Below are 22,236 nucleotides of genomic sequence, written 5' to 3' on the forward strand. Positions count from 1 at the left end.
TTTCCATTGATTTTCTATTGGATTCAAGTCAGGTGATTGGCTGGCCATTCTAGCAGCTTTACTTTCTTTCTCTGAAACCAAGGAGTTTCCTTGGCTGTGTGTTTGGGATCATTGTCTGTCTCGAATGTCCACCCTCATTTCATCTTCATCATCCTGGTAGATGGCAGCAGATTTTTATCAAGAATGTCTCGGTACATTTTTCCATTCATCCTTCCTTCAATTATATCAATTTTGCCAGTGCCACACCATGATGTTTTGCGGTGATGTGCAGTGCCATTTGACGTCCAAACATGATGTGTATTATGGCATCCAAAGAGTATAATTTTTGTCTCATCTGACCAGACTATATTCTCCCAGTATTTCACAGGCTTGTCTAAATGTTGTGCAGCAAACTTAAACGAGCTTCAACACGCTTTTTCTTCAGCAATGGAGTCTTGCGTGGTGAGCATGTATACAGGCCACGGCGGTTGAGTGCATTACTTATTGTTTTCTTTGAAACAATTGTACCTGCTAATTCCAGATCTTTCTGAAGCTCTCCACAATTGGTCCTTGGCTCTTAGACAACTCTTCTGATAATTATTTTCACTCTGTCAGAAATCTTGTGAGGAGCACCTGGTCGTGGCCGTTTTATGGTGAAATAATGTTCTTTCCACATCCGGATTATGACCCCAACAGTGCTCACTGGAACATTCAGAAATATAGAAATGCTTCTGTAACCAATGCCATCAGTATGTTTTGCAACAATAAGGTTGCGAAGGTCTTGAGAGAGCTCTTTGCTTTTACCCATCATGAAATGTTTCTTGTGTGACACATTGGTCATGAGACACCTTTTTATAGGCCATCAGTTGAGACTGAACCAGCTAATATTAATTTCCACTGACAAGGGGCACGATTACTTTCTTATTACTAATAGATTTCAGCTGGTGTCTTGGCTTTCCATGCCTTTTTGCACCTCCCTTTCTTCATGCATTCAATACTTTTTCCCTGTGTCATTCCACTTTATTACACAGAACTTAGTTTCTGAACTTATTTGTTTTGTTTGTCTTTGTATGTATGGATTACTTGGGTTGTTACCGACATCTGGTGAAAAATTCATGTCAACAGCACCTTTAGAAATATATTTACTGAGAAAAATGGTGACGTGTTCAATACTTATTTTACCCACTGTATATATACAGTATATATATACACACACACACACACATGAGACTAGTGTTAATTAATATCACAGTGAGATTAATTTACACCTACACATTACAGTTTGATAAATATTTCTACTTGTGTATTGTACTGTATTACTATTGTTTTGTCTCCCTGACTATTCATAATGATTGTTTTCTCCTTCCTCTGACAAAACCTACAAGATCAGGAAGCTTTTTTGTTCCTCCTTCTGTCACAAATGTATTCTGAATACAACAGATGGTCCTTCTTTGTCTTGTTTATCCTCTCTTCTGCTGATGGTATCAGGAAATATATCTCTTCTTCTACCTGTTGTTCCCTAGTCTTCAATGGCAGAATTCATCAACAGCAACTCTTGACCACAACAGCAGCTCAGTCAAATTCATCTGATACCAGTGCCTAAAAACAGCCCCACACAGAAGAATAGAGTGACAGAGCCTTAAGAAATCTCTCTGTCCTCCTCTCATATCTAGTCTCTCTCTGTCACCGACCCTCAGGGTGGCCGGCTCAGCCGAGCCATGCCCAAATATTGTACTTCTTGACAAGATGGCCTTGTCAGCCTCTCACTCATTATGTCTGTCAAAGTCAGTTCCTCTGAGTGTGTATGGGACCTTCAGCAGTTAAACTGTGAATTTCGCTTCCACTTACCTTGTTAAAACTGGCTAGAGTACAGTGCTTGAGTCTGCGAAATCAAATTAAAAATGATATTGTAATGTGGCTTATTAACTGCAAACAGCTGTGCTTTAATAAATATATACACTGAGTGCTTCAAGGTGGGCTCGATTTTCTCTATAAATATGGTGTTGAACTTCCCACAAAAACTCAATTTCAGCAGGTGCAATGAGTTCACATTCTGTTGTACACATTTTTATCATTACAAAAAATGTTGCTAAATTTTTTATAGAAGTCTAATGCACAAACAGTGTTCCAAGTGTGTTTTTCAGACAGACTGGCAGTCTGTTTATTAAGATTGTTTCAGCTGCTATTTCAGCGGATGCCAGTAGGTGGCAACAAGTGACAAGTCTTCGATGAGTGGATCATTTGAACCATTCACTCAACTGATTCATTTAAAAAATACTGGGTTATTCAGGAACAAATCAAGTGTTTATGAGTGAGTCAATGAATTTTGAATTCAATAGATTTGTTCAGGAACTGTCTTTATGAATGGCTCACTGATTAATCAAATAAATATACATTTTATTATTATTAATGTAAATAAAACTTTAATTTGCTTATATGTGTGTGTGTGTGTGTGTGTGTATGTGTTGTTATATGTTATATATGTTGTTTATTAATATATAAAATATAAATTATATAAATAGTATTGAAATATTTAAATACGTAATTTCAAACACTGTTGAATGTAAAAAGTTGCTGTTTCATTGTGATTTGTCACCGTTATGTTTAATGAGATGTTAAATATTTATCATACTGCTTTTCAAATTGCAGTCACAATGTTTGACAAATTGTCACATTTTTTATAAGCTTACTTGAGGCTTTTAAAAAATCAGAATATTGTCAATAAAAAATAAATAAAAATATAAAAATTGTTATATTTCTTACAGCTCAAATACAGAAAGAGTGAGAAGGAGAAAGAGGTTGTTCTGTTGCAGTTTTAGAAGAGTGATAATAAGACCCTGAGCTGTTTTAATGTCACTGTCACCTCCAGCCTGAAGAGAAGCCACATCCACGTGTGCCGGCAGGTAATGAGCTCCTCAAAGGTGCACCAGCGTCTGCGAAAGTGAGAAATCAGAGATAAAGGGACAGGGGTAAGAGAGGAGAATAGAAAGAACCAGTGACAGGAGAAAAGAGAGTGTGGAAATCAAATTAGAGGTGAAACGAGAGGTAGACAGCTGGAGAAGATGACTTACTTTATGTAGAAAAAAGCAGCACTACTGAGACCGAGAGAGACAAAAACAATGAAGACAAAAGGGGGAGGGGGGAAACAGGAAAAAGGACAAAATGCAAAGTTTTCCACTTGCACGTCACACTGGGAGAGCCTGAATAATAGCTTGCCAGCGAGTTGTAAATTTGTCATTGCAACAACTCATGTGGATATCCAGCGGCAGGTAGATTGCTATTGAATGCACTGCCTTTGAAATTCTCCAATGAGATGTTAGGTGGTCAAGCGCAGCGAGAGAGAGAGTACAGACTTTACAGCCCACTGCGTTCACACGTCCATTTCTGCAGCGCCAGAACTTGACAGCAATGGCACTGGCCCCGTGCCCTTAAAAAGCGGAGTCAGCGACCTCAGACCGAAGCAGAGACTGAGGCCATGTGTGTGTTTGATGTATAGAGCATGTAGAGCGATGTTGACCCTACTGCTGTTACACTGATCTGGGCAGCTCACATGGCATCAATACAACAGCCATAAAAAAATATCTCAGGTTTAGCAGTAGTGAAGCACAAAATGTAGAGAAAAATAAAGAGACCAAAAGAATTGGAGGAATCGAGTTTTTTAATCCCAAAAGAGGTTTATTATGCTATTCTTTTAAATATGTTTTGTTATATCCATATGCTTAACCATATTTTGTGAAGAGAAACTTCTGGCGTCATTAAAAGTTAAAATCAGCATTAAAAAAATCACATAAAATCAGCACCTACTTGCAAGACAGAAAACTTGCTTTGCTTTCATTTTCATCACACTCTGCAAACTATAGCACCAGCAAAGAAAATCTTCATGTTATTGTCTCATTTAAATGATATACAGTCTACAGCCTTGTCAGCTTTGTTAAACAATACTAGATAGATAGATATATAGATAGATAGATAGATAGATAGATAGATAGACAGATAGATAGATAGATACATAGATAGATAGATGATTGATTGATTGATTATTACCTCAATTGTTACAAATAAAAGGCCTGTTTCTTACTAAAATAAGTGTAAGAGATAATTTAATGACAGAATAATAACAGTTGAGATCTCATTTTGTGTGTTCCACAGAAGAATGCAAGTTTTCAAATGACATTAGATGAGTAAAAGATGAAAGAATTTTCAATTTGGGGTCCTTTTAAATCAAGCTAGACAGACAAGGTCAAGGAGCATGTAACATTAAAGGTGCTGATGAGTGATCTCAGCTAAGTGATGATATTTTATCTGTAATATTCACCCAAAATAATGACTTACAGCATGCCCGTTTTGTTATTATTTCTTAATGAGGTTATTATTCCCTCATAATTATCTAAATGATCAAATTGGCTCATTAATGTTAATTAGCTGTCCCTCAAGCCATTCTAAACCCACCTTCGGACAAGACTGAATTTCATCTGATCTGACTAGATGTACAGTACTAGCATGGTATTCAAAGTGAATTAGGGTCCTATACGTCACATGCAGTGGATCAAACATGCAGATATGGATGCAGGTGGCCATCTAAACCCATTTCAAATGGGGAAAGATCAATCTGCTTTTCCTCTGTGTCATTCCTCTAGGCTGCCTGGACATGTTAAAATACTTCAAAGTAAATCACGCAGGCTACTTGAGAGTGATTGTATGGCTTGTACTAAATGTCTTTGTGCTTAGCAATGCATTTGTGTAATGCTTGTCAAAGAATACGGATGTTCTGAACAGTTTCACGAGGCTCTGGCGCATAGTCAGACAGTGAAGTGCAGAGCCATTCAAAACTGAATTGAGAATACTTTTTAAATTCCAGTTTAAGGAATTTGAATTGAGAAAGCAAACAGGATAGAATTTGAATGTAAGGATGTAGAATTTATTTTTTTACAAGACCATCTTTGAATGTAGGCTTGACAACGCTTGTTTAAAAAAATCATTCTATTATGCTGATTTGGTGCTCAAACATTTTTTCTTATTATGTTGAAAACAGTTGTGCTGCTTAATGTAACTGTGATACATTAGGATTGCAGAAATTCATTTGAAATAGAAATCTTTTGTAACATTATAAATATCTTTACTGTCACTTTTGATCAATTTAATGCATCCTTCCTGAATAAAAGTTCTAATTTCTTAAAAAAGCACTTACTGAACCAGAGTTATTAAAGTTAACTAAAACAATAAAACAATGACAGATAGATAGATAGATACATAGATAGATAGATGATTGATTGATTGATTATTACCTCAATTGTTACAAATAAAAGGCCTGTTTCTTACTAAAATAAGTGTAAGAGATAATTTAATGACAGAATAATAACAGTTGAGATCTCATTTTGTGTGTTCCACAGAAGAATGCAAGTTTTCAAATGACATTAGATGAGTAAAAGATGAAAGAATTTTCAATTTGGGGTCCTTTTAAATCAAGCTAGACAGACAAGGTCAAGGAGCATGTAACATTAAAGGTGCTGATGAGTGATCTCAGCTAAGTGATGATATTTTATCTGTAATATTCACCCAAAATAATGACTTACAGCATGCCCGTTTTGTTATTATTTCTTAATGAGGTTATTATTCCCTCATAATTATCTAAATGATCAAATTGGCTCATTAATGTTAATTAGCTGTCCCTCAAGCCATTCTAAACCCACCTTCGGACAAGACTGAATTTCATCTGATCTGACTAGATGTACAGTACTAGCATGGTATTCAAAGTGAATTAGGGTCCTATACGTCACATGCAGTGGATCAAACATGCAGATATGGATGCAGGTGGCCATCTAAACCCATTTCAAATGGGGAAAGATCAATCTGCTTTTCCTCTGTGTCATTCCTCTAGGCTGCCTGGACATGTTAAAATACTTCAAAGTAAATCACGCAGGCTACTTGAGAGTGATTGTATGGCTTGTACTAAATGTCTTTGTGCTTAGCAATGCATTTGTGTAATGCTTGTCAAAGAATACGGATGTTCTGAACAGTTTCACGAGGCTCTGGCGCATAGTCAGACAGTGAAGTGCAGAGCCATTCAAAACTGAATTGAGAATACTTTTTAAATTCCAGTTTAAGGAATTTGAATTGAGAAAGCAAACAGGATAGAATTTGAATGTAAGGATGTAGAATTTATTTTTTTACAAGACCATCTTTGAATGTAGGCTTGACAACGCTTGTTTAAAAAAATCATTCTATTATGCTGATTTGGTGCTCAAACATTTTTTCTTATTATGTTGAAAACAGTTGTGCTGCTTAATGTAACTGTGATACATTAGGATTGCAGAAATTCATTTGAAATAGAAATCTTTTGTAACATTATAAATATCTTTACTGTCACTTTTGATCAATTTAATGCATCCTTCCTGAATAAAAGTTCTAATTTCTTAAAAAAGCACTTACTGAACCAGAGTTATTAAAGTTAACTAAAACAATAAAACAATATTTCTTTAACTGAAAAAAATTAAATAAAATACTTGTTTTATTTCAGCCAGTTCAGCAACATTTCTAATTTTAATTTAGTTTAGCTTGATGTACTAAAATAACTAAAACTTCAATAAAAAATTAGTAAAAACAGATATATTAAAAAAAATTATCAAAACAACAAAAAAATACCAAAATAAATCAAACTTTAGCTAAAATTAAAATAAAAACAGAAAATGTAAAAATAAAACTAATTAAACTTACATTTTATATATATATCGTTTCATATACAGAGAATGTAAAAATAAAAGCTAATTAAACTTGCAGTATAAATAACACACACACACAATTATATTAAATCATATTGAATTTTAAATGAAAGATTGTGTATATTCTAAGCATTAATACTATCATACATTGTTCATGACGATATTTAGATTAATGTATATTGCTGTGACCTCATTTCTAAGTGCTCCATCTTTTAAATGATTCCACCGGTTCTAATTAACAGCAGCTATCCACAGTCCGTTAGACACAGCCTAACACTTTCATTTGTCTGCGTGTCTTGAAATGCCCATCACAAACTTGTTAGTCACAGCTCCTGATTTTTGCAAAGTAATATGATGACCAGAATTCCCATCAGGATGGGCAACCAGCCGTGGCACGCTTTTAGCTGCTGCGCCACAGGTCACAACCATCAACTGCACGTGTGCTATGTGAGCAATGCCGTCATACTTTCATTTATGCAAGAACACACAAGAGGCCAAATCTTGGTTCTTTTTAGAAATGGTCGGAGTGCTATTACTACCTGACCTGGTGAGCACATGTTTACTGAGATGAGAAACAGTTGCATGATGGATCCATTATCAGTGACCTTCTATAGCACTAGAGGTCTCACTTGTGTTGTACATTAGAGGACGGATATATATTTAATAGCCCTCACCCATAAGAAACCCTCTGAGGGATGAAGACAGGAAGGTCATTGTAGAACTTTGTAAATGTGCTTCTTTGTGCGAGAAGTTTGGAGAATGCATAGACAGAGTACTTGGAAACAATGTTCCTTCTAATTTATGTAATGAAGTAAAACCTATTTCTGTCAGGCAGGCGTTTTGAATGCCTTTGGTATAAGCACTCCACATATTGTGAAATGGAGCATAAAGTAACATATGGCATAAAAAGATTCACATTCTCATGAGTAGAGTACTGAAATCATGTTGAATGTCATGACAACGGTACTTGTGTTTTACCAGTCGCCCACATTCACGTAAATGCAACTGCCGGTCTGAGCAGTTAACATATATGCAAAAGGAGACACTAGTTATGATACTCCATTACATTATATTGTCCTTTTTAATGCTGCTTTGAAACTATTTATGCTGTGTATTTATGTGCTGTGAGTGAAACAAAATTAATCACTAGTGATTGCATCCTGGATACATGAGCCATCTTGGAGAGATTATTGTGGATTCTCTTTCTTTCTTTATGTATGTATTTATTTATTTGTTTATTTTGTACTTCTACTCAGTTGTTTGGCTGCTAACCTGAATAATTCCAATGCATTTCCAAATATATATATACTGTATATATATATAAACTTAATTTTATTAGGGATGTATTAAATGTATGTGTATAATGTAGAATGTATTGGTAAATATTTATTGTATTGTAATTAAAATACTTTCATAACACTGTTAAATTTAATCTAAATCTTAAAATGAACTTTAGTTTTTTCATAATGTACATTTAAATGCTGTGATGCCTATATTGACTAACATTTAAAACAAACAATTTATTATTATTATTGATTAATTTATTTATTTGGTCATTGTAGTTAAAATTTGATGTCAGCCATTTACTGGTTTTCAGCCATAATATGAAAATAATTATTGGCTTATTAGTTTTGCATTCCTGAATTTCATATACATGCACACATCCAAACATATTGACTAAACTTATTTCGGGAGTTTTGATTGTTTGAACTTTTTCTGGGAAGTTAAGTGGATCTCTTGAAGACTTTTAGCCCCGAAGATGCAACTATTTAAGCTTTAACACAAAAGGTTGTTTTTTCCCCCAAGATAACTTTTAAATTAAGATCACAAGAAAAAGAGGTGTTCTCAAGTAAACAAAAGAACAAAAAAAGTATTGCATGGCCTCTGTGGGTTTCTGTATTTTTGGAAGTCATTATTTTTTCAACTCCCTGTTGTGTCACTATAATATCTCTGTACTGAAAATTAATCTTTGCTGCGTATTTCCACAAACATGATTCCTCACAGCTTCAGTCCACACTGAAAATCAAAGCACAAGCAGATGGGCTCCCGTTGAAACACAGCTCATTCACGTAGCTCTGATTCAAGAAATCTCCAACTTTCCACACATTTTAGAGTTTGCCTTCTGAACGGTTGCAACATTGCTGGGAACTGTACAGCTGTCAAATCACAGGTGGATGATGCAGTATGAATATTCCCCTGGTCACACATCTGCAGTTCTGGAATATGATAGAAGACATGCAGTTCTTCATTTGCCACCGTGCCAAAAAATGTGAATGCTAATGTGCCATGTGTGCAAACGTGCACACATACACACACACAGGTTTGACGACACTGACCTTCATATCCTCTGGGCAAGGTAGATGGTAGACAGCCATTTATCTTTTATTCATTCTGCCATTTCTAAGGAAGGAAGCTTTCCTGCCACGGTGGCTTGTCAAATAGAGGCCATTTTGTGATGTGTGGCACGCTATAGCTGATCAGCACACACACACACACACCAGGCTCAGACACATATATATATATATTCATATATCTCAGTATATCACACACACACATTGCAGTTAGTGGTGCAGTCATGTGGAGATGAGCTGTGACTGACTTGACATCTGTCAGTGAAACTACTCTGACAGTCTTTAAAACCAGCCGCTTTTCCTCAACCTCCTTCTTTTTCCCTCTCTAGCTTTCATTTCTGCTTCTGCCTTTCATTATCCATCTCTTATGCTCCAGAAACAACATCGGTATTCTCACAAGAAGCCACACTGCACCACCTGGGCTACATATAATGACAAAAACATCTCAAATATTGTCAAATGCTTTTTGACAAGACTTCCCAGCCATTGTTTCTAGCAACTGTTTCAAGTCCCTAACACCTTTCCAGCGCTTTCTCTGACACAATTGCTAGAATAATCCACAGAGTATGTCCTCCTCTGCCATGTTTGCGTAACACAGAGCGATTTTTTTTTCTGCAGCCCATTAGCATTGTCACGACAGCAGTGTAGTCTTTTGTCATTTTTGATCGGCATAATGATTCAAAGAACATAATGCATAATGATTTATTTTGAACAAATAAAATGTTCATCTAAAATGAAACATAACTTAATAACATAGCATAGTTATGCCAATAGGTTGCAGCAAGTAACTGTCTTCATGAGTGAGTCATTGAATTGTTCATTCAAAAGATTCATTTAAAATGCTGATTCATTCAGGAATGAAAACACGTGACTGTAATGTCGATGCATTCCGAATGAGCAACTTTTGTTTGGAGCCACGCAGCTGTTCTGTTGAGGCTTTGTTTGTAGCTATTTGCATTTGTGGAACAAAATCATACAAGGTAACTGGCTTAAAATTAACTTGAAATATATACTGTAACTGTTGTATGAAATATATGATGGCCGTTTGTTTTATATGAATATCAGTACAGCAGTTGTTGGACCGCAGGTAATCAAAGTCGTGCCAATGTTTATAAAAAACAACTGTGGAAAAAAATAGTACTTTTACGCTATATTTGTATTATTTATTGGGATCATTCATCATTGAAACCCTGTTTCTGAAAAGCAAAATTAAAAGGTTTCTTTAGATGAAATATAAATAAACCTATAATACGTGTGTGTGTGGGGGGGGGGGGGGTTTAAAAAGCAGAGATTCAATGTTTTTAATGTTTACAGTCAAGAATACAGTTCTGTTGAGGATCAGTATTGACATCTATTTAGAGTTCATTGTCATTTTTCATTCCTGAGTCTAGTAAAACATAGTGCTAATAATGCCAAGTTCTAGGGTTTGAGTCCTAGGGAATGCATAGTGATAAAACACATACCTTGAATGCGTTATAATACATTATTTGATGAAATTGCCAGCCAAATGTATAAATACCAATGCCTTTGAAAATCTTCAAGTTCTTCCGATTCTTCTTGTGAGATCCACAAAATCTGCAAATTCTCATCATTTATTTACATGACAGACCTGTTAGATTCCTCACATGGCCATTTTTGAAAAGGGCTCCATATTGCCACAGTATAGATTAATTAGTAATGCTGCAGAACAGCGAATTCATCTCCATGTACACTGATCTGACCAGCATTTCTTTCCCACTCTTCACAGGTGATAACTGTCGTCTGGGAGATTATAAAAAATTGAAGACCAAGATGTTGGACTTACACGCTCAGAGGTACTTGACCCCCGGTAACCATGGCAGCCACGAGAACGATATGGCAACTAGGAAGTATCTGGTGGACATGATGTTCAAGCGCTTTGACGCAGATGGTAATGGAAGAGTTGACAGCAGTGAGCTCTCACAGGTAAGACTGAACAAGAGTGTGACAAAATCAATCTCTTTCTTTTCTTTCGCCCGTTTAATTGACGTTGCAATTAGGTGACATTTCTTGACCTTCTTAACACACGTCTGTCATGATGATTTTATCTAAATAACCATTTTCAAACCAACAGAAGAGGTCAATTTTCAGATAAAAGAGAAAAATAGAGATGTTGCAAGGTTAAACAGGAAGGATGGATTGGGGCCACAATGTTCTGGGCCTGTTGAGTGAGCCTTTAGTGCCTTTGCTGCATTAATCTTTCATGCACGTTTTTAAAACTTGCAAATGAAAACATTTGGATGTTTATGATATTGAATATTGAGTGCTTTGCATACATGTTCTTAAACCAATTATGCTTAATAAGCCAACAATACACGTGATCACATAAACACATAAAATCATTTTAATTTAGAGGAGAGAATATATCTCAAACTCTGACTTTGACCTAAGAAATTATAAAACAAAATGTGCTCATCTTGTGCAGCCATATGACATTAGTACAGTCATAGAAACTTCAAATATGAGCGGTGAATGAGTCTGTGCGAGACATTTTGGAATATTCTGTGGTTTTTAATGCTTTATTTAACATCACTGCTCACATATAGAATACATGGATGCTTACGTTTTAATGTTACCACCTGGGAATGATCACATTTTTTAATGTGGCCTTGTAAATGAGGTTTACTTGCATTGCCAGGTTATTGATTTGAATGTAAATGGGTAAATTGGGTTATTTTAGTGAATTGATTTTTGGCATTTATCAGCGTATTGGTGTGCATGCACTGTAAATGTGCTGATTTTTGTGAAAATGTGCTAAATTAAATATGTTGCCAAGGAAACATCTACCTGCTCACATATAGATGAGGTTTTATTGAAAATAGAGAAGAGATGAAAGAGGAAACATTTAACTAATATGGGGTTATGAGTGTACAGAATAAATAAAAACCTGTATGGCTTTCTTTCTTCTTTGGAACACAAAAGAAGATATTGTTAAGAATGCTGGTAACTAAACAGTCTCGGTTGCAGTATTTGATGAACAAAAAAAATACAATGAAAGTCAACAGGAACTGAAACTGTTTGGTTATCTTTAAAACATCTTCTGTTTTACAGAAGAAAGAATCTCATACTGGTTTGGAATGAGTAAATAGTGAGTAAATCATGACAGAATTTTCATTTGTGGGTGGACTGTCCCTTTAACATATGGGGCCCTATCATACACCCGGCGCAATGCGGCGCAAGTGTTTTTGCTAGTTTCAGCCCGACGCAGTTCTCATTTTCCCGTCCTGCGCCGCGTTGTTTAAATGGCAAATGCATTTGCACCCATTTGTGCGCCCATGGGCGTGCTGGTCTGATAAAGTCTGGCGCAATATTTTTTCTTTGTTATTTAATGACATTGGTAATATGCGCCTATAGGTGGGTGCACAATGCGCGTACACTTTGCTTATTACACACACAGGGACGCACAGCAGCACACAAACATTTTTAAAAATGAAAAATTACATTCCACCATGTAAATAGCAAACCCGCCATGGCACGAGCGAAACTTGCTTTTAAAGGGAATGGGAGATGACACTCTGATTGGTTTATTGCAGACCCTTTAAGTAAAAAAAAAAAAAAAGAAATGTTGAAGTCCAATCAAAGCCATTGTTCAAATGCATGTTGTTTTGTTTACAGTTATATGGTATCTGATGCTTGAATCTGATATATTGTGAGAATGGCTGGGGATCACTTTTAGCCATGTTTCATTGCATTAATTCAAAAACCGTAATGAGCAGGCGAGCTTGTCTCCTTTTTTAATAACTGGCTGATAGACTGATCCCAGGTCAGCTGTGCTTTATCTTGTCCTGCGGCAGAAAGATTACACCTGTCCATAGAGATACGGTGCACAGCAAAATGAGCAAAATATGAATTTATTCATATTTCTCCAGAGAGAAAACTCTGAACGCACTTTCACTCACGGTTACAGGCGTGAGCCATTTCAATTTCATTGTGCAATATTTTCATGTGATTTGCATATTTCTTCATTCTCAGTGGAAGAAGAATAGATCTCTTTTCATGCATGGCAGATCGAAGACAATGTAAAAAGTGAAAATTCTGACCGGCCCTGAATACAAAAGCTTGGCCTTTTGACATGAAGCTAGTGCAGGTCGAAGAGGTGATAGAGAAATGGAAACATAGTGAAATGCCTTCTAGCAAAATCAAAACATTCTGTTCTAATAAAGCAATTAAACTCCATTAGTATTCTGCTCAAGTATATCTTCTGGTACACCTGAAATGATCTTCATGCAGAAAGTGAAGGGACAGTCCACCAACCCTTTCTGACTTATTGAATGAGGTTTTTTTTTACACCCATTGATGTCATATTTAGTGTGACATATTTAGTGATGTATTTATATTAAAATAATGTATTTAATGCATTTTGTACCATGGTGGAAAGTGCTTAAAACTTAATGATTTTAAATGTAGTAGTTCACCAAAAAACAACTCCAATCCATCAATTAACATCTTGTGAAGTGAAAAGCTGCGTGTTTGTAAGGAACAAATTCATCATTGACATTTTTAATGACTCATATTTTGAGCAATGGTTTAAAAGTTAAAACTATGGGTCCCACTTTATATTAAGTGGCCCTAATACCTGTGTACTTACATAGTAACTAGATGTGTACGTAGTATGAGTGAAGTGAGTGAGTGAGTGAGTGAGTGAGTGAAGTGACATGTGGCCAAGTATGGTGACCCATACTCGGAATTAGTACTCTGCATTTATCCCATCCAAAGTGCACACACACAGCAGTGAACACACACACACCGTGAACACACACCCGGAGCAGTGGGCCTCAGTCGTGGTATTGAAGGTGGGAGAGAGCGCTGTACATTCACTCCCCGCCACCCACAATCCCTGCCGGTACGAGACTCAAACCCGCAACCTTTTGGGTTACGAGTCCGACTCTCTAACCATTACCAAGACTTCCCGTATGTAACCACAATGTAAGTACACATTGGTACATAGTATCTAGAGCTGTACTATTTCTGTAACTACACCATGTAAAGCCTAACTTACTGGCCGCTACTGTGTAACATCAGAGTAATTACATGGTAAATCTAATATAAAGTGTAACACTTTCTTTACCAAAAAGTGCTGTTAGTCCTGTTACACATTTGTACTTTCATTACCAAAAAGTGTTGTTACCAATGTCGTTACACATTTGTACTTACACATACCATTCAGTGGGTTGTTACATATGTGTAGTTACACAAACATTACAGCTGTAGATACTATGTACCAATGTGTACTTACACTGTGGTTACATACTATGTACGCATCTAGTTACTATGTAAGTACACAGGTATTAGGGCCACTTAATATAAAGTGGGACCAAACTATGTTGCTTTTGTTTCTTACAAACATGCAGCTTTTTACTTCACAAGACATAAATTGATGGACTTAAGTGGATTGGATTATTGAAAGTCAGGTGAACTATTCCTTTAATACAAGATAAATACCAAGCCTTAAAATACATAGTACAAAATATTACATATTTGAATAAAATGGTCCAAAAACACCATAGTGAAATACAAATATATACATAAATAAATACATTTATTTTATGCTAAGTATACTACAAATATATTTACATATTGGTGTACTTATGTAAAACTACCCTGCAATTGTACTTTTGGTATACAAAACTGGTATACCTAAAGTCTGCTAAATTGGAACAACAAATTGTTGTACTCCATGCACTTTAATTACGAAAGTAGTGCTGAGATCCACCTAAAGATATACTGAAATATATCTGATTGTGCTAAAGTGGAACTATTGCAAGCATACTTTAGATACACTTTAACTACCTTGCATTTAAAGACCGATATTATTCAAAGATCATACAGTCATCATCAATAGTGACATTAAAACACATTTTAGGCTTAATCTTAAGAAATGTGCATGGTGCACAAGCAGTACTCTCAATAAAAAATAATTATTATGTTTTTTTTAAATCAGTAAGTCTTTTGAACTATACTTAGTATGAAATAAATGTATTTTAAATATATAACTTTTTGCTAGTGCATATTTGGATGCTTAAGACAGACTTTAAAATGTGTGCATCACTGCATTATCAAACTGCAAACAAATTATGCTCAAACTTCACTTTTCCAAGCCAATTTTATGTTAGAAGTGTAAGAATTACGCACGTGCCTAAAGCTGTTCTGAGGTTTTCATTTAGCACGGTGGATCAGTTGTGTAGAGCCATTCATTATGGAAAACTTTTTTTGACATCCCCTGTAGCATGCAGATCAGAGTGGTACATTGACAAATTTCAGCATTTGAAAGTTTGCTTGCTTGCTTGCTTGCTTGATTTGTCTTCGAAATAAATGGTAAATCAAAACTGCATATAGCAAACAGGTCAAAGTGAGGGTTGCCAGTCAGTTTCTGAGCTGGTATCAAGTCTCTATAAGAGGATTAGAATTTGCAACAGATAATAAAAGGACAGGATTGAATCTGAACACACAGGTCTGATTTTAGTAATAATAAAGGTTAGTTCGTGTCAGTCTTAGCACTGGCTATGAAAAAGCTTTCAGGAGATGGTCCTAAGATCATGTCTATATTATGTGGAGTTCGTATCATTTTCAGTAATACTTTGAATCCATTGGACACCAATCAGCAAAGTTAAGTTTGATTGTTCATATGCATATGCTAAAGGCATTTTCAAAATCTTAACTGTAATCCACAGTGAATCTAACCCCTTACATTCATTATAAACAATCCATCCAGCTTTCTTTCACTAACTGTAATTACCATCAGATATTTCTGGCATGGATGAATGTATGATTGAACATTTTACAGTAATCCCTCATGTTTTCCAGCATAAGGCTGTTATAAAATCTTGCTCAGTTCTGGATGTTTGCCAGCTGACAGGATTCACAAAGTCTGATGCAGATAGGAATCACATCTTTAATTATTCGGAATGGCACACTAGAGCAGTGCTTTTGCTTCAGGATGGAGATTTTACAGACGTCATGTGGAGACCCAAGACGGCACCAAAATTGTGTAAACAAACATGCCCTTAAATTCGAACATCAACTTTTATTAGTATTACCGTGAGCTATATTCAGTGCACAAAAAGCATTTGCTTTGTTAAAGCATCATACAGTAGGTTCTGCTTTGAATTTAATGATCTTTAATCTTGTTGTCGTGCAGGTCATCAAGCAGGAAGGTCTCAGCAGGACGGCATCAGAGTGCACTCTGTTCGATCTGTTCAAATATAACGACGTCAACGATGACGAACACCTAACCAGAGAGGAGTTCTACGCTGCTTTTGGTGAGTGTTTGGTTTTGATGAAGTGATGCTTAAGACATGGAAGTGAACAAAGCTGGGAGAAATTTTCTGCTGCATAATTAGCACTATCAGGGCTGGATGTGCCTTTAGTAACTATGACATGTACAGTATTTTCAGTGTCATTTGTTAATAGCACAATGGATAATTGCTGCATTTTAATGAAGAATCTCTGAGCACAATTTCAGTCTCGGTAACAGGCGTAAGCATTTTTAATTTCATTGTGCAATATTTATTATGTAATTTGGATATTTGTTCATTCTCAGTGGAAGCAGAATAGTTTCTTTTTCATTAGAAATGGGACTTTTGAGGAAGTTAATGATTCTAGTTCTGCGTCTGATTGGACATGATGAAAGTAATGACTTGCAGTTCAGTGAGTAAGTTGAGAGCCACTGATTTACTCAATGAATTAAAGGAATGGTTCACCCAAATACAGTATGAAATTTTGCTGTTAATTTACCCTCAGGCCATCTAAGATATAGATTACTTTTTTCTTTAGTAGAACACTAAAGGTGACTTTTAGCTGAATCTATGATCCTTGGTGATTCATAAAATGCAAGTCAATTGGCTCCAATTACTTTAAGAGTCAAAAAAAGTAGAATACAAATAAATTGCACATTTCATTATATTATAGTAGATGTTTTACCAGTATTGAGTTATTTTGAAGGTCTCTTAAAAAACATGAAACAGACTTTCACATTTTTCGTCTGCACTGCAGGTGGAAGAATGCAGGCATTAAATAACTGTGAACAGAACCAAAGATCATGAAATTCAGGTTCCAGTAAAAAATTACTATCTCTTATCCAAAACTGGTTCTTGGATCCCAGCCCTGCTCTTCATGGCAAGTTCAGACTATTGGCATGTCATGTAATGAAGTTACATTTCTCCATTAGTCTATTCTACGGGGTCAGCAGCCTCTGAAATGGACTGTGACTCTGACAACACACTGTTAGAAAGTCAGATCTCGCGGTCACCGTAAAGGTGAATGGATCCTAATTAAGCTCTAATTGAAGTCTACACTCATATTTTTCAGTAAGCCACTGAACAGTGACGGCCTGAGTAAGATTTTCCTCTTTCGTGCACTCATTAACGGATTTGCTGAAGAGAAACTGAGGCACACTAATTAACTGCATGACTCAAGATGCAAGTAACATTTGTTATAGAGAATTTGTGTCAGCCTGGAAACTAAGTTATATTGCTAAAGTAGATGAATGCTCAGACTCAATGGATTGCCTATAGGGATCAAGCCGATAAAAGATGTTTTATGTTGAAGAGGTGGACATGGCTGACCTCACTGAGCTGAGACAGTCCACTGGTTAGCTTTATTTTTTAATGTTAATGTTTTTAAAGTTTTTATGCTCCCGAAGGCTGCATTCATTAAATATTGTGAAACAGTATTATGATTTAAAATAACTGTTTAATAACTATTTTGATATATTTTAATGTAATTTACTTCAGTCTTTAGTGTCACATGATCCTACAGTAATCATTGTAATATGCCAATTTGAACATTTATTATTATGCATGTTAAAAACAGTCCTGCTGGTTAATATTTTTGTCGAAAGTGAGTTTTTTTTTTTCAGAATTATTCAGTTAGTAGAAAGTTCAAAAGAACAACATGTATTTGAAATAGAAACCTATGACGATTTAAAAGTCTGTCCTGTAACTTTTAATTCACTTAATGCATCGTATCTGATTACTGACCCCAAACATTGAACAATATTGTATATTTTATATAAAAATACACATTTAACAAATAAATAAATGAAAATATAGAAATCCATCAATAATCAAGGCCTTCTTTTCTTATTTAGGGCTTTTGCTCCTATATTCTATTTCTAGGCTCTTTGTAGAAACACTTCATGGAATTTATATCCCAATAAAGAATAAATTAGTGTTCCCAATATAGATAAAAGCCTTGAGTTCTTGGTAATAAAATACAAACTCCCTATGGAAGGCTAAAACATCCCTTATGTCACAAGAGAGGACACATATTGAAAGATTCTGAGTAAAAGTAAAGCTTGCAGGCTAAATGTGGAAAATAGCAGTGTGTTCCAACCTTTTACACTAACGTTCAACACGTCTGCTCCATCTCATTTTTCTTTTTAGTCTCATCTTCCTCTGACATTTCAATTTGACTCAATTTGCACTGACATTCAGCAAGGGCCAACACTTTTAACATGTGGTTCTAGAAGGGATAAAAAAAGAGACAATAATGCACGTGCAATAGAAGCCTTTTTGCAAGAATCCCACTGTTACACACTGGGTTTTTGAGCGTAAAGCAGCTTTTCAGACAGGAAGTAGAAGGTTTTGGGATGAAAATGGCAACCTCAGTCTGCCCCCGTGCCCATTCACTGATCTCAGCGGGAGTTTGGGTGAGATGGGAACAGGCCAACAGGCAAAGAAAAAAAATGTATTGCTACTTTCACTTTTCTTTTAAACTTAAAGATAAAAAGATAACAAGACATTTTGTCGGATGCCTTCAGAGAGCACCTTCACACTGTCTCTATTCAGCTCCTGACACTTTGAACAAATGTTTTCTTTAAAAGTTTGAAGAATACTACTTTATAAACAGTGCATGTTTGTTGTACCAACAGCACTAGGGTTCATGCTGTGAGCTGCTGCTTTAGATACCTGCCACAGAGTGTGTGAATATGTGCAATTTACCCACAGATATAAGCTTCTCAGATTCACCTGATCCTGACTTGTTTTTCCATGGCATGGGCACTTGTCAGTAAGTTTTCTCAGTCCACTTCTACACTCATTGATCCTGTTCAGGGGCGTTCACACTGACAACGATTTGCAGCATCGAAGCAACTCCAAAAAATGTTGAGCTGAGAAAAGTGTACCGTTATGCAAATGAGCATTGATGCAATGTGGCAACTTTTGATTGGAGTAAAGGCAGTGATCTGTCTTCTGTTACATACTATAGTCAAGTGTAGACAAGATGGAGAGGTTAATGTTACTGTGAGCAATCTCACCATTCTGTGTAATTTGTCTCAGCCCACATACAGCGATATAATACAAAATAATGCAAATGAACTATATCAGAGATTGCCGGTATTCTGAGCGAGTTTGATTCATGCATTGACTCATTAATCTTGTTCATGATATTATGCATTGCAATTCATGCACAGACACTTTCCCTGCAGCCAAAAAAACTGATTAATTGCAATAATAATGTCTTTTACAGCCAAATAAAAAAAAATAATAATAATAAAAACTGTGGCCAATTATACAGCCCATCAATAATGTATTACAAAAAGGAGTCAATAATACAGTAACCTGCTGCCGACCTCCAAGTCAGAAATCGAGCAGCTATGTTCCTTCATCATTCATTGTGACATTTGATCTGACTTTGTCTGTGTTGCAAGAAATTGTGATGAGAGATTTGTAGCTGATAATCTGTAAATAACATTAATTATTTTGTGTGGTTTCAACAATAGTTTGTTGAATGAATCATTTATCATTTTAATTCACTTTAATAACTCAGACACTCTTGCATAATCTTGATCTGGGTGGTCTGGTTTGGGAGGCAAGTACACTATGGTTTCGTAGACACTATGGTTTCTTTGCTCTGATGGAGTTAGTACGCTTTGGTATGATAAGGAAGGTTGAATCTGGCCTGATGGGGTTTACTGATGTGTGAGTGAACAGAGCTTGTCAGCGCTGACTTGTGTTGTTCAAACTCTCCAGGTCTGGGAGTACATCAGTCACATGGGTATAGATCTCAGTCCTGATGAAGTTTGACAGGCCATGAAAGCATGAAACAGTCCAGTTTTGGTTTGGAGAGTCTCTGGTTTCTCCAGAGTAAGATGGAGGGCGAGAGAATCTAAAACAGGTATCTTATGCAATGTGTAGGTATATTATACAGCCTTAAAACTTGCTAATTTCACTACATCTAAGTACATTATTGAAAGATGCTGTCTGGGTTCTTCATGCCCTCTTGATTCCATATTGCAGCAATTAGCACATGGTCTATGAGAGGTTTTTGAGACATGCTAAATGTGTTTACTCGGTTTCTGGCCCTTGCCTTTGGCTCTAGGGAGCATTTTCATTTCTCCTAAAGAGTTTGAGTAGTTCACACATTTAAGGCTAAAGGTGTGGCTCATTTATTCATAGCCGTGCAGTGGCAATTAATGTATACTCATGTTTTTCATCTGGCTCGGTTTCCGCCATACGTGAATCTCACAGGCTCTGAGGGTATGAAGAAAAATTGGACTGGTAATGTCTTGCATATATTTTAGCATCAATTTAAACATGGCAGTTTATGGTGACTGCAAGCTTGTCCTGCCATGCGTCCATGCCATCCTTTGTCAATTTTTTAAATGAATCTGCTGAACCAGTTCACAAATCTAGACTAAATGATTTGTTCAGGAATTGCACAGAATCTGCCCAGTTCAAGGCATTTTTTTTAAATCATGACTTAGGTATTGACATTGGTTGTATCTGAAATTGCATACTATTCTACTATATAGTAGACACAATTGACACAACTGATACTGGTAGGTCACATGACAATGACAATATGGTGGATGTATTACAGTATGTCCAGGTTACAATTAAGATTTATTCATTTATCAAATCTTTTAAATTATTCTGCTAAAGCATTTCACAAAACTGGGGCTTTCTAATGATGCCTAAAATGGAAATTTTAGTAAAGTAACTTGTTTGTAAAATTTGTATGTATTGTTTGGGAGCGTTTTGAAAGCAAACAATGGGTTAAAAAGTCATTTTTCTGCTTTTGACCCTTGTTTACTCATGCTCCTACTTGTGATTGGTGCATCTATGTGGTTCTTTGTCATGATTGGTTAGTTCAATTGGCATATCTGTATGCTTCATGCTCCAAACTATTTACATCCCCCAGTGGAGTCAGAAGGCAATTACTTAACGCCACGCCGGCCCACAATGCCGTTCCTTTCATCTGTCAAGGCTGATATGCCTCTGGAGAGAACGTCTATCCACCTGCTCTGTCTGCTAAATAGACAAATGCACACACACACACACACAGAGAGAGAGAGAAATACAGGAGCCGCTCAATATCATTGGCAGTGGAGAATTGTGTGATAAGAAACAGGGCCTCACTTGAAACAAAATTGACTTCAGTGAAAGGCAATACAGACTTTTAAAGATGCCATATAGGAAGTGAAGAAAAAAACAAAGGTGGAAACTTGATGGAAAAAACTAATTCACAGCACTGTAATATGGTGTGAAATGCACTTTCATTTATCAAATTTATATAATTTAACCAGGTGTTTATACCACATTTTTCTGCACAGTCTCTCTGCACAGAGCCACAATTAGCCCAATTAGAAGTGTGTGTAGTGTGATGGCATGCTAATATGAGTGGGCCTCCAGCGTCCCTATTGACAAGTGCCATGGAGATGGTGTTTTTCACAGGTGGTGTGAAGCCAGCCTTTCTTCAGCTTCTATTACTGCCTGTCTCTCACACTGATTGGGTCACAGTAAAGGTTTTATTCCATCTGACTTCAATGTGCAACACTTTTAAAAGATTCTGCAGCTATCACAGAGGCCTTACAGGCTCATAAATGTACTAGTGGATAGGGGTGGAGAGCAGAGCACAACTTTTGATGGGAGAGCAGCTGGTAATTATGATTGAAGACCTTTGACGGCATCGCTGCTTGTTGGAAAGGCTCTGTTGTTTTTACTAACAGGTACGACTCCCAATTGTCTTGTTGTTTCTAAGGTTGTGTGCCATTCAAAAACAGTTGATAATGTTTTTTTTTTACATTGTAGTTCATTTGCTGAATATTAATTTAATGTAAATTAAGGTTGCAAACAGGGTGCAGATATAAGGAAGACAGATTTGAATGAATTGAAATGGAATGAAATTAATTGGAATGCCACTTTTAGCTAGAATATTACACTTCTGTT

The 22,236-nt window shown here is 36.1% G+C and overlaps 1 protein-coding gene across 2 annotated transcripts in view; it reads left to right on the top strand.

Annotated features, from left to right (window-relative positions):
• The window catches only part of fstl5 (follistatin-like 5), a 130,345-nt gene that overhangs the window by 62,368 nt on the left and 45,741 nt on the right, over positions 1–22,236 (top strand). For both annotated transcript variants that reach the window (XM_016573581.1, XM_016573582.1), the window contains exons 5-6: positions 10,797–10,993; positions 16,206–16,326. In XM_016573581.1, coding sequence (XP_016429067.1) covers positions 10,797–10,993; positions 16,206–16,326 — 318 coding nt within the window. The remainder of the gene's footprint in view (positions 1–10,796; positions 10,994–16,205; positions 16,327–22,236) is intronic.

Source organism: Sinocyclocheilus rhinocerous, unplaced genomic scaffold (genome assembly GCF_001515625.1).
Source record: "Sinocyclocheilus rhinocerous isolate Xijiao unplaced genomic scaffold, SAMN03320098_v1.1 scaffold111, whole genome shotgun sequence".
In the NCBI taxonomy this organism is placed as follows: Eukaryota; Metazoa; Chordata; class Actinopteri; order Cypriniformes; family Cyprinidae; genus Sinocyclocheilus; species Sinocyclocheilus rhinocerous.